At 48.2% G+C, this 14077-nt stretch overlaps 1 protein-coding gene across 1 annotated transcript in view; it reads right to left on the reverse strand.

The window, feature by feature from the left end:
• The window catches only part of PTDSS1 (phosphatidylserine synthase 1), a 69199-nt gene that overhangs the window by 39555 nt on the left and 15567 nt on the right, over window positions 1-14077 (reverse strand). Inside the window, exon 3 of the mRNA XM_043483058.1 lies at window positions 2359-2403. Within this exon, the coding sequence (XP_043338993.1) occupies window positions 2359-2403 (45 nt within the window). The remainder of the gene's footprint in view (window positions 1-2358; window positions 2404-14077) is intronic.

Below are 14077 nucleotides of genomic sequence, written 5' to 3' on the forward strand. Positions count from 1 at the left end.
AGGGCCTGCTGTCCGCACGTGGCTGGGAGCTGGCGGAGACGGGAAGGGAGTGAGGCCTCTAGGAAGGGATGGCCAGGGCTCAGGGCTACCGCCAAGACCGCAGACTTGACCTTAAGTCAAAGGAGGAGCCCCTGCTGGGATCCAAATAGGAAAATCAGATGACCTAGGGAACACTTCAGGAGATGGACTCTGGCCACTTGCATGGAGACTGGACTGGAGGCGGGCAAGGAAGGCCCGACAGATGGCCCGGTTTGGGGTTTGAGGGGTGAGAGGTGGCCCAGGATCGCTCATCCCCCCCTTTACACTCCACATTAACCCCTGTGGGCATGATCACATCGTAACTGGTAGCCTAATAATCACCCCACGTCATTTGAAAAAGAAAGTCAATAATCTACTGTGAGAAGACAAAGCCTGCAAAGACATTTTAGAAAGACTTGAGAACCAGCCCCCAATGGCTTTGTGACTTTCCCTCTTCTTTTTGAATCTGCTGGGAAGAAAATGCTTCTGGAGGACATCTAGATGCTGTGATACAAATGACCTTGGACCGCAGCGCCCCATCCAAAGTGGGCTGGCACCGGTCCCCAGGGAGCCGCTCCAGAGGAGACAGTGTCCCTGGCTGGAATGGAATCCTCCGGAGCGGCTGGCAGACGAGGCCTCTCCTGGTCCTCAGGGCGGGGGGATGGCTGAGAGTACACGGCTGACTCAGTCGTGTATCCCAGGGCCCAGGGTGCATGCGTTTTTAGACACGTCTATAGGATAGCCTTCTAGGTATTATTATGTACCAGCTACTTTTACAGACTTTCACTGCAAACACCTCCCACTCACCTTCTCATTATTGACCCTTTATTGAAATAATTATTTTGGGGATACAAAGAAGTGTGGACAGGAGGCTCCGTGCACGAGAGTTCACAGTGGGCTTCAAACGCCAGGCTTCTAAAATATCTTCCCTGAAGGCCTGAATATTATAGGCAAAACTTGTGTGTGCCCTGTGTGTGTATCTGGGGAAAGGGTCCTATAGTTCTCATCAGGTATCAAAGGGTTCTAGGACTCCGGGAAGAAATAAAAACTGCTCATTACCTAGAATGACCATACGAAACTAGAAAACTAGATGTAGCCATCAGCTGAAATCTCACAACTTTGAAGTGGCCTATTAAGTCCATGAGCTCTAAGTTATAATACAACCAGAGCGACTTGTAAGAAATGGAAATGAGTCATGTAAATTACCTGCAAAAAAAAAAAAAAAAAAAACCCTCCCGTTGCATCCCCCAGCCCTTCCCAAGCTCTGTGGTCCCATCTGCGCCCGGCTCTGCCTCTCCTGGCCTGACCTGCCTCCCGGCATCTTTGCCTGGATCCTTCTTTGCAGGCAAGTTTCTGCTTAAGCACACTTTCTTCGCGCCTCCCATCACCCCCAAGTGAAAGGGGCTACTTAGTCAACGTCGCTTCTTGTGGTTTTAATAAACTTTCTGCCACCGGGAGACATCTACTCTGCTCAGATTACTGATTTGTTTCCCAGGGTGCTTGCTAAAGCCGCCCTCCCTCCCCGGGGCCCCTCCGCCTGCAGGCTCAGGGCCACAGGAACCACCCACTCAGGACTCGGTGAACACCTGCTGGGCACACGACCGGGGCTCACCACTGAATTCAGAGAGACTTACTTGTGATCTCTGAAGGGTGAAAAATAAACAGACTTGAGCATAATCTCCATTTTAAGGGTCCCTTCGCGTAAGATTACACTTTCTGAACCTTGAATAATTTTTTTGGATGATTACTTAGGTAAGATGAAGCCAAGTCCCAGAGTTTTAAAGATGAGATTTAAATCCACTCAGGTGGTTTTACTCTTTGGACTAGAAGTCAAGTAAACGTCCTAAGAGACCCAACACATATATGTGACGCTCATCACTAAACTGTAGTTGAAATCAGGGCTCTTTGCTAAGAGCTCTCCTTTTTTGAGTTCTCTCCCATTTGCGACACTGGGGAGATTGCTGGGGTTTCGGTCCCTCCTGGATGCTGACGAGGCAAACACGCTCACACGAGGCATGCGAGCTTCACTGGTGAAGAGCAACGTCAGGAAGAACAAGCCACATTCCCTCACATCAGATCCTGTGCGTTAATGGACAGCGGTGTTGGGAGGCTGAGGGGGTGGGAGGGATTGAAACAGTTCATGTGTATGAGAATTTCCGCTGTCCCCAGCACTTTATTTTGTGGTAAAGCATTTTAATAACAAACTGATACCAGAACACCAAAAAGTGAAAAAGTATTAAGTTTTACAGTAGAGCGGTATGAAAAACTGCCCTAACATAACAGGAAAAAAGAGCTGTTGAGAGTAGAATGGATTTTGAAACTGACTAATGTGTAACTTACCAAAGACCATTCGCCACAAGGCCGGATGAGGCCGGGTAAACGGACCTGCGGAGATAACATTACAAGGTCAGAACGGACTGCCTTCAAACCAAGACCAAAATAAAGACAGTGCTGCTGATTTCCACAGAGATAAGGGGTTAAAAAACCTCTCTACTGTCAAAACTTTTTCTCTAGGAAAATTCTGGGAGGTCAAAGTCTAGGTTGAAAGCTTTTATCTACATTGTAACAACTGTCCCCACAATTGTAACAGGCATGATCACAACAGACGCTTTTTTTTTCTTTTTCTTATAGCTTTGTCTTCAGAATCAGATGATAACTTCCCATGGACACAATGACAGTGAGTAGGTCACTAGACCAGCCTTTTACTGCATGTAATACTCACTGGATCTTAACAATAAACCTCACAGCTCTGTTCTGGACATCCTGTGTGTGTGTGTGTGTGTGTGTGTGTGTGTGTGAGAGAGAGAGAGACAGACAGACAGATGGAATCGTGTGTGTGTCAGACAGACAGACAGGACTGTGAGTGTGTGTGTGTGAGAGAGAGAGAGACAGACAGACAGATGGAATCGTGTGTGTGTCAGACAGACAGACAGGACTGTGAGTGTGTGTGTGTGTGTGTGTGAGAGAGAGAGAGAGACAGACAGACAGACAGATGGAATCGTGTGTGTGTCAGACAGACAGACAGGACTGTGAGTGTGTGTGTGTGTGAGAGAGACAGAGAGACAGACAGACAGACAGACAGATGGAATCGTGTGTGTGTCAGACAGACAGGCAGGACTGTGAGTGTGTGTGTGTGTGTGTGTGTGAGAGAGAGAGAGAGAGACAGACAGATGGAATCGTGTGTGTGTCAGACAGACAGACAGGACTGTGATGGACCAACAATAAAAGAGAGAAACGCTGTGCTTGGCAAACAAGTGAGATGGGGAGGGACACTGGGAGCAAAGCCTTGGAGCCGGGAACATGCTGGTGCGGGGGCCTCTGATCATGACCCCTGGTAACAAAACACCTCTGAACAGTTCAGATACGCAGATACCAGATTTCACAAAAGGGAAGCCAAAATTTCACAGGATGAAACTTACTACATGTGATATAACAATATGTTGCCTTCTATTTTCTCTCATTAAAAAGAAAAAAAAAAGTAACAGGAGATGAATGCAAGTAATCTGGGCCTTGATCCACTAAACTGAGTGACCACTAACTGAAGGGTTACAGCTGGCAAATACTGATCACTGTTCTAGAGGGCCCCTGACCTATTTTGGGGCTGCCCAGGCCTTCCTGCACTTGGAGGATTTCCAGCCGTGTGATCCCTTATCTCCAGGAGACAGGCCAGAACTTGCAGCCCAGCTTTCTTTATAACTGGGTCCCGATCCTACAGCTGCACCCGTGCTAGGGAACATCAGGGGCTGCGGACAGTGGAGGGGAGTGTACAGAGTGCTCCTCTCCCTCCTCGGTCCCCGTGATCCTGGCTGGCAGGGACACTGGTGGGGGGCGGCACCCCTCGCACGGGTGACCCTGGGGCAGTTCCATTTAGCAGGCACTGCAGATGTGACAGTGGGACAGACTCTGGTCAAGTCTCACTCACAGAAAAGGTCTGGGTGATGCGCCAGCTCAGAGGTTAGCTGGCGGCGGGAGGGGCGGCTGGTTTCCGCGCCCTCCCAGGATTCCTCCAGCCAGTTAACATCTGAGAACAGGCTCTTGCATCAGCAGAGTCAGCTTCTGTTGCTTGTGACCTGGAATCCTCCCTGAAGCGAACATTACATTGTAAATTTTATTCTGTAACTCATTCCAAATGGCCTATTTCTTCTTAAAAAAGGCTACACTGAAACATATTCTAACTGCTTTCTTTGGATGAGCCACATTCATATGAGGAATACTGATTCAGATTCTGGGTTTATATGTTCAGAGTTCAGAAGTTAAGATTGTGGGGGACTCTGCTTTATCCAAATGAATATGGTGTCTGAGTTTTGGATGGCAAGCAGCGAGAGCTCAGATACTGAGGAATTTGAAAGTTAACCTCTGATTTCTGAGTTCTGACAGCAAAGATTCGGACTGCAAGGGATACCTGTATTCTTTTTAATCAGCTGCTTTTTTCCTCAGAAAAGGCAAAGTGAAGCACAGAAGCTAGAATCCCTTTCCAGGTAACACAACCTGGTTAACTTTCTTTGCAAATTACCAGAAAATTGATGGTTATATTTGTCATCTTTTAAGTTAATTTTCTCTTCCAAATGCTCTTCTTCACGGATGCTAGGTAATAGCTTCGCCTGTCACCAGGAATGACTTGTCTTTCAGTAGCAGTCTGGCTTGCAAGCGTTACTCCATCCAAACTACTGAATTAACCTTTCAGACAGAACAGGGGACCGCAGCTTTCTCTATGATTTCCTTTTACAAGGTGAACTCTGAAACTCCAAGATCTATTATTTGGCTTGCAACAGAATTCCATGCCTGATCGATACTTTAAAACCACATAGTGTTATTCTCAAGAGCACTCCCGATTCTAATAGTTTCAGCAGTGCTTTCCTTTAACCCTTACTGGGTAGCAGGCTGGGGGCCGAGACCCACTACGCCTTAGTCCTCCTGGCAGATGATGTGAGGACCACCATCTTTCCCTTTCTACAGATAAAGGCATCAGGGCATAAGGAACTCACGGCCATACCTCTCCAGGACTCCGCTTCAGGTCTGGAGAACCCACGGTACTTTTCCATCAACTGCCAGGACTGGGCCAGCTCGGGAGACCGGGGCCGGGGAGGGGCACAGCGTGGAGGGTCTGAGCCAGGACTGTCTCGGGGCCAGGAGAGGGGCAGAGAGAAGCAAGCTAGTGATGGAGCTTAGTGCTGTGGTGATGCGGAACTGATAAGGTCTGGAAAGATGGGAAGGATGAGAGAGGGGGCAGGGAACTGATACAAGAGCCTGCACACTGACCAGTAGAAAGGCCTCCAAAGTTATCACTGGCCTGTGGTTACTTTAAGAGTGGCCTTCTGAAAGGAGAACTCAGTCCTTTCTTCTAGCTAACCCTAAGCAGGGCCATTTCAGAGTAAATAAGAGGACAGGGTGGTTGAGGAATGTGGGGCTGATGGGGCCGTAAGCTCTCTGCAACCCAACGTTCAACTGCTTCAGCTCAAGACTTATGTCTCTCTGTCCGGCTGTCATTCCTGAGACAGACAAGTCCCAAGGCCTAGAGAGCGAATGTCCATCTTAACGGCACTGTAATTTGGTTTTTTAAAGCCTTATCTTGATTTATGACTATGGAATTTTTCCCCTTTTTCTCCAACATCCCACATATACACCATAATATTACATCAAAAATGTTTCTCATAAAATACGATTTTTAAAACTGCCCTTTCTGCCTTGCATTTGATCTCAGGAAGGCTTCAGAAATCTGATGCGGGGGGTTTCAGAAGAGACAGCGGAGCCCCAAGGAGCTCTGCCCTGAACTGGGTGGGCGGGAACAGAGCACCAGGGCCTTTTACCTACAAAAGGTGAGCTATAAGGCCAGCCTGGAATGTTAGGTGACCTTTCAGGAGCTAACTTTAAACCCAGTCCAGGCCTTATTCCAGTTGTCTAATCCCCCCTCTTCTTTCTAAGAAGAAACTCTGAATGCTTTCGTGTAGTATTTTCAGAAGTAGATGCCAGCAGTATTACTCACAGTCTCTTCACTATCAGAGACAATAATATTGCTAAAAATACTGTTTTGCCTTCTAAAAGATGGAAGATAAGGCTGGCGGTTTCCTATAGGATGAGCCTTGATACTCACACTCACTGGTGTTCACACACACTTGGCTACGCCAATCATCACCTCTAAAACCACGCCTCCTATAGCATCCACCTGCTCACATGGGCAGAGCCATCCTGGACCATTTACCTCATCCCAGTGCCTGCCCACAGATCTTACTCCCCCGCAAACTATTTTCTCAGGTGGTCTTCCTCTGCCCAGTGTTACAGCCAGGACACCAGCAGGGGTGGTTCATCTCATGGGGTGGGGGGTGGGGGGGTTGGGCAGGACTTCTTGTCTATACTTTATTTTTGATTTCGTAAAAGCTGCCTGGAAAAGTCTGGGCCCTCAGTTCAATTATGCAGGAGAGACAGGGCAGGCGTCTCAGGGTGGTGATGGAGAAACCAGTGCTGGTTTGATTTACGAAGGTGGTGTTCGCACAAGACACATTATGAAAAACTACATGTTTTACTTTCTTATCAGTCCCTATGACTGGAATACCTCATTTTCAATCAGATATTAAAAGCCAGTTTGATTTCAAAAGAAAACAGAAACCAAATGTCTTTGCTAGCAGAGAGCACGCATTTAAAACACTTCCTTGGAAATCAAAATGTAAGATCACAGCCTGAATTGCCAGCAACCTATGGTCACATCCACGAACATCTGAGCTCCAAGAACCAACCCTAGGGAGAGAGACTCCTTTTAACCCAAGTCAGAAGCGGCCTCTCCAGCAGCAGCAGGACTGTGCCTGGGAGCCTCGCAGTCTGCCTCTTCCCTTTATTATCTCGTTTTCAGCTTTTTCAGGTGTAATTGACAAAGGAAATTGCAAGATATTTGATTAGTACTAGTTGAAAGCTGAAATTCCTCTAGGAAAAACCTAGAAAAGGCAAATAAAACGATCTCTCAGCAAATTTCAAACCTAAGAAAGAATTTTTCTGTAAAAAAAAAAAAAATGTCGTGGGGCAGGAGACAAGAGAATGGGGGGGAGATAATATTTTTTTCTTCTTTTAATTTAGGAGACAATGAACCTTCTGTATCATCTTCATGCCTCAGGGAGATGTGATTCGCACTATTTAAGCTCAGAGAAATCAGATGAGGACAAATAGAAGGGTAAACTCGGAAAAATCAAGACATCCTAGAGATCTCACCCTCTTCAAAAAACCCTGAAGAAGAGCTGAACGGTGCTCCTCTTGCAGACGAGGAAAGGACAAGAGAAGGCTAATTCTGTGAACTTCTTTCCTGACAGATTCATTACTTAATGCAACATGTATATGTTGAGAAGACCACCGTGGGCGGGGCAATGGGGGCCCAGGATAAGGACGGGGTGGCTGGGGTCGGGTGGGGTAGAGGGGGAGGAACCGTAAAGGAGGCCCTCCAAAGTTGGAAAGGCACACAGAAGTCACCTGTTGAAAGAAATTTCACAGCCAGCTGGAGATGCAGCGGGTTTCTAAATTTCACTCCAGTGACCGTGACGCAGTTATAATTACACTCCAATGACACAGTGGCATAGTTAAAAATACACTTACATGGGAGGGCCAGTTGCTCTAGGGAGGTGGAGGAGGCATTTAAAATATTTTCTTCAAGGGAACCAGAAGAAAGAGAATGGGAGAGAAGGTGACAGGAAAGAAGCGGGTGTAGGTAACAGACCCTCCCCCTCCCAGGTCTCCCCCTGGGGTCTCTCTCCTTATGCGTTTATCGGATGGAAGGAACTCTGGAACCCACCCCATCACTCACTCTGTCGACTGTCAAATGAAAAAGTCTGCTTGAGTCTCCTCCACTCCTTCTCCATGTAACCCAGCAGTAAATTCTAAGCTGATGGAGGCAATCCTGGTTCTCTTCCACTCTTCCAGTCAGTGGAGATCTACTGGAGATTTATGAATGTGCCTGGGAGGTCCTCCAGCCTCTAAACGCCTGTCCACAGGTCGGCCTGGAGCAGAGGTGGCGTAGGGCCTATGCCTAACCAAAGAGGAGGGAGGGCACGCATGCTGCAGTTTCTAGAAAAGGCCTCTTCACTCGTAAAAAGGTGCAGGGGAAGACGGAGCCTCCTCTGCTGCTGGACACCATCCACGGCCGCACGTCAGCAGGGCTGCAGCTGTCCCAAAGCCACGAGGGCAGCAGAGCTCAGTCCCGATGAAGCAGGTGGAGCAGAGACAGGTAGACAGCCCAGGTCTTCACGTGTCACCGAGCTGCTCAATTAGCCACCCCTGAACCACTCTCTCTCAGAACCTCTCGTGGATGCAAGAAAGCAAACGTTTTATTTATTCTTTAAAGCCACTTTGAAAGAGGTTTCCTGTTATTTGTGGCCAAAAGCACACCGACTGTTACAGACCTTATGGAGAAAGTCAAGGGTCTTTGTTACCTAGACTCTGTACCAAAAGAACCACAGGGCCCCCTCCTGTAGGAGCGGGCCAGTCCTAGCACGCAGAGAGCGTACGTGAACATGATCACACTCACGAGACATATGGAGAGCACCAAATGCAGGCTTCTGGTAAACGTTTAGGGCAACCTTTACTAGGTCAAGGAGAAATGCACTTGACTCTGCCAAGGCAGAGCCATTCTGGGAATGCCATCTACTGTGGGCACTGCCCCAAAACTGCCTTTCAAGGAGAAGGCAGACGCTGGGCTCCGTTCCTCCCATTCACTCCAATACTTAATTCGAGAATCTGTGCCAAGGGTGGGGAGAGTGCAAGACAAGGTGGCCAGACTGGAATGGGAAGAGGCGTGTCCATCCCACTCAGAGAACCATCCACCCAGCGGAACGGCTCCCGCAAACGGTGGCGTCTGAATGCCAGCTGGGGGAGGGGCCAGTCACATGCCCGGGGGGACCCTTTCCCAGGGGGCCGGCCAGGTCCCTGGCCGCATCAACTCCATGCCACCCCCTGATTCAAAAAATGATGTTCAAGGACAGCATTCTTTAATGTGGAAACTTATGGTTTCACTGATCTGATGTAGAGTAACTGGCTCTTTGGAGAACAAGGCAGACACAGTGGGCTCGCTCAGTACACGTGGCTGCGAGACAGTCCCTCCAAGCACGGTTTCCCTGACATCCTAACCCTTCCTGCACAGAAGGCTGAAGGTCTCTTTTTGTGGGCGAAGGGTCTGGTCAATCTGGGGGCTGACATCTGTGGGCACCAGAGGAGGAAAGGCATAGCCTCCCCGCTGTGGATGTGGAGTCCAAGCACCCCAGACACAGGCCAAAGAGAAAAGCACAGGAGACAGAGACGAGGCACCTCACGATCGGCCTAGCCTGAGACAAGACCAGGGCTCTGCTGAGTCCGGGACCGTGCAGGGCTGGGCCCTAACCCCAGGCCGGCAGCAGCGGCTGAGGGTGGTCCAGGAGTGACTGGCCGGCCTTGGGATCAGCTGTAAACCAAGCAGGATTCTGCGGGTCCTCCCTGCATTGCATGTTATCACAAAGTCAGGGCAGGCAGGGAAAGCATGAAAACAAACAGCTTTTATCTTTCCAAAAGGTAAAACAAAAGCCCAGTCCCACCATGAGAGACTGAGCCAGTTACGTGCACATTGAAGATGACAGGTCTCCACGAGGGAAGAGAGGAGAAATCAGCAGAAATCATGCGAAATGTCACATCCGACAGATGCAATCCCCACCGTTCAGGGCTTTGGGGATCTTGGGGAAAGCACCACAGCCCCAGTGCCTGCTGGAGTCCCCCAGCAGGAAAGGCGGTAAAATCACAGCTATGGCGGGCTGAGTCTGGGAATCCCTAAACTTCTAGTACGGCTCTTAGAATTAGCAAGCCTAATTTTTCTTTAAAAAGCAGAAAAGAAACCTTCGAAGCTGAGAAGAAACAGGCAAGAATGAACACCCAGCCAAGGAAAACAGGAGGCTGGAAGGACACACACATCTCTGGATTGATTAGTTTCCTGCGCACATACTATGTTCTCATTGACTGGTCTAAAACAAAAATTAGAAGAAAAAAAAAAAAAGATGGTGGGGGACAAATGAGATAAGAAACAAGAAGAGAGGGATCAACAGTGGCCCTGGCATCAAATGATGGCCGGGAAGCAGGCCACTGACCTACACAGGACACAGCAGGCCGGGGCTGAGGGGGAGACAGGGACCACCAGGTGAACTGCCACCTACGCCCCCTCCCTCGGGGCTCAGGCAGCCGCAGGCCTTGTGTTGGCAGCAAACCTGAGATGCAGTTTACCATCTACTCTGGGCTACATTCTTAGGCAACCTCTGTAAGGCCAGGTTCCAGAGCTCAGGGGGACCACCACTGTCTAGAAAATGCTCGATGCCTCAAGTGGCCACTTAAGCTGCACAACGGCACAGCACCCTTGAAAGACCGGATGGGCTCCATGAAGTCCAACCTGTCCCTAAACCTAAAATCTTGAGATGTTGTGTGCTGGGGCTCACATGCGTGCTGAGTCATTTCAGTCATGTCTGACTCTTTGTGACCCTTTGGACTGCAGCCCACCTGGTTCCTCTGTCCATGGGGATTCTCCAGGCAAGAATACTGATGTGGGTTGCCAGGACCTCTTCCAGGGGATCTTCTCAACCCAGGGATCAAATTTGAGTCTCTTATGTCTCCTGCATTGCAGGCAGGTTCCTTACCACTAGCGCCGCCTGTGAAGCCCTTGTGTGTTGGAAGCGGGAGGAAGAAAGTAAGACAAATAACCTGAAAAGCTTGTTCAACACTGGGGACGTTTCCTACAAAGTGAATGTCATAGCTGGGCCAATGCCTCTTCATCCCATGACCTCTCTGTATCTTGAACATCTCTTCATACTGCAATCACTGTGTACTATAAGAACTTTCACCACCAAGGAAAGGCCAAATTATGTTTGGTCATTATCTGCATAAGGTATGCAGGTGCTGTAGATGGAAGGTTTGCATCCCCTCAAATTCACATGTTGAAATTCTAACCCTGAAGGTGAAGACAGTTGGACTTCCTGGATCCTTCAGGCCCAAACCACAGAGCTACTTGACTGTGAACATTTGCTATCCTTTAAACCTAGGAAAAAGGACCCCACGGTGGCTCAGAGATCATCTGTCCACTTCCATGACAGGGCCATGGCAGGGACAGGAGCAGGACAGCCTCACCTTAGTTTCCAAGGGCAAGACCGATGCCCAGCAGAGCCGGGGAGAAGAGTGTACTGGAGTCTCGGGGATTCAACCCTCACTGGGCAAGCTATGGGGGCAGACCGCTGCCCCTGGGGGTCTGGAAGGCGGAGCATCAAGTCCAGGAGGCTTATTCTTAAACCCTGAGATCTCACAGAGTTTGCCTTCCTAAGTTTTGGCCTGGAATGTGTCACCCCTTCCTTCTTGCCAGTCTCTTCTTTTGGGAATAGCAATGTCTGCTCTGTGCCTGGCTGGCTCTTGCATTCCGCAAGCACAGAGCTTGCTTGGTTTCACAGGCTCACAGCTGTCAGGATGAAATCTTCTGTTTAAGCTGCTCAGTCTGTGGTATTCTATCACAGCAGCCTACTCTAAGACACAGGTTTTCATATCTTGAAAGCTTTTCACTAAAAACATAAAAATAAAAGTAAAAATCTAAAAGCTTGAGGGGGTTGGAGAACTAAACTCAGCTGCCAAATAACTTGGTCAATTAGAATAATCCACTCCCTGAAGGATTCAGAATCATGGTTTTACTGGTTAGATTATTACTCTACCAGCAGAACCCACTAGATTACTACCTATCTAGTACTACCAGCAGAACCCACAAAATTACAGAACAGAGAATTCCTTGGTGGTCCAGGGGCTAAGATTCCGCGGTTCCAGTGCCGAGGGCCCAGGTTCAATCTCTGGTCAGGGAACTAGATTCCCACATGTCGAAACTAAGAGTTTGAAAGGTACAACTAAAGATGCTGCAAGCCACAACTAAGACCTAGCACAGACAAATAAATATTAAAAAAAAAAAAAAGAAAAAGAAAAATGCTAATTTAAAAAAAATAATAATACAGAACAAAATTCCACTGCCAACATTGTGGGAAAACCTGAAAGACTTGCCATGTATAATGCAGCCAGTCCCCTACATATGGACCTTCAAGTTGTAAACATTCAAAGATGTGAACGTGCATTTGTGTGTCCAATCATGTAAGTGAGTTCACGTGTCTGGTGTACACCCTCATGTGCACGCATTCTCTACAAGTGGCTGTGCTTTGGTGTCCTTTACCGTATAGTACTCCACAGAGTGGGCTTCCCTCACAGCTCAGCTGGTAAAGAATCCGCCTGCAATGCAGGAGTCCCTGGTTCAATTCCTGACTGGGGAAGATCCGCTGCAGAAGGGATAGGCTATCCACTCCAGCATCCTTGGGCTTCCCTGGTGGCTCAGGTGGTAAAGAATCCGCCTGCAATGTGGGGGACCGTGGTTCGATCCCTGGGTTGGGAAGATCCCCTGGAGAAGGGATAGGCTACTCACTCCAGTCTTCTGGCCTGGAGAATTCCATGGACTATACAGTCCATGGGGTTGCAAAGAGTCAGACACAACTGAGCAATTTTCACTTTCACTTTTCTTTCACTTTCACTGTATAGAGTACAGTGGTACAGTATCTTTATTTCAAGCCCAAGGTGTCCAGAAGCAAGTGTGAAAGCAGCCATGGTATAGCTGGTATGACTGTACTTTTCAGGCTTCCTTGGTGGTTCAGATGATAAAGAATTTGCCTATAATGCAGGAAAACCAGGTTCAATCCCTGGGTCAGGAAGATCCCCTGGAGAAGGGCGTGGCAACCCACTCCAGAATTCTTGCCTGGAGAATTCCATGGACAGAGGAGCCTGGAGAGCTATAAAGTCCATGCGATCGCAAAGGGTTGGACACGACTGAGCAGCTAACACTCTGTACTTTTCAAAGTACTGTACTCTGAGACTAACAATGCTTTATCTTTTGGGTTTGTTTTTCTTAATATGCTTTTTGTGTGAAAAGTATTATAAATCTATTATAGCAATGTACTATGTAGCCGAATGTATTAGTTGGGTACCTAACGTTGTTGAATTTATGAACAAACTGGACTTACGAATGCACTCTGGAACAGAACTCGTGAGTATGCAGGGGACTTTCCTGAGTACTGTGATCTATAAGAAGCAAGTATTTGATCTTTGTCCCCTTTCTGGAACTGAGTTCTAAACTCCTGGAATTTCCTAAGTGATAAGAGTCTTTTGTTACATTAATAAAGCGGCTTAGGAAGGAGGCCCTGGAGCCCACAAGGTGATTAGCGATAGGAACCCTCAGCCGCCCTCCCTGACCTCTGGGGATGGGGGAGGGCCTGGCGGGCAAATCAATTGCCCATGGCCAAAGATTTAATCTGTCATCACCAATGTGATGAAACTTCCATTGAACCTGAAAGGATAAAGCTCAGAAAGCTTCTGGGTTGGTGAGCACATGGAGGTCTGGTGGGAATGGCACCCCGAGAAGCATGGAAGGGTCTCCTTCCTTCCCACCAAGCATCTCTGCATCTGGCTGTTGATTAATATTCTCAGTCCTCTAGTGAGTAAACTGGTCTCCCAAGCTGTTCTAGCAAATTAGTCAAACCCGAAGAGGAGGTCACGGGAACCTCTGATCTACAGCCAGGGGACACCCTGGACTTGTGACTGGTATCTGAGTGGAGGCAGGAGCAGCCTGGTGGGACTCAACCTGCGAAATCCAATCTATCCCCAGGCAGACAGCGTCAAATTGAGTAGAACTGCAGGACGCCCAGCTGAAGTTCAGCAATGCTAGGTGGCGGAGGGACACCACCCCTCCACACCCACACACACAATGGAATTGGTATTGGAATCCTATCACCAGGGTGCAGCTCCAGGTAGCATCTGTAACGTTCATAATGAGCTCTGTATATTACAGATTATACTCTACTGAATAGATAGGAGGATGGAGAAGCACATCTTAAATTATCACATTTAAAACCTGAGCAGGGCCCATGGAGCATAGCTCACAAAAAAAGACTGCAAGTTACAAAATACCCTAAATGTTAAAGAAACAGGATACAAAAAGTGAATATTTAGAAAATCATGTGCAGAGAATAAGTGAAGAATATTCCAGGGAGGAAGTACTGAA

Source organism: Cervus canadensis, chromosome 12 (assembly GCF_019320065.1).
Source record: "Cervus canadensis isolate Bull #8, Minnesota chromosome 12, ASM1932006v1, whole genome shotgun sequence".
In the NCBI taxonomy this organism is placed as follows: Eukaryota; Metazoa; Chordata; class Mammalia; order Artiodactyla; family Cervidae; genus Cervus; species Cervus canadensis.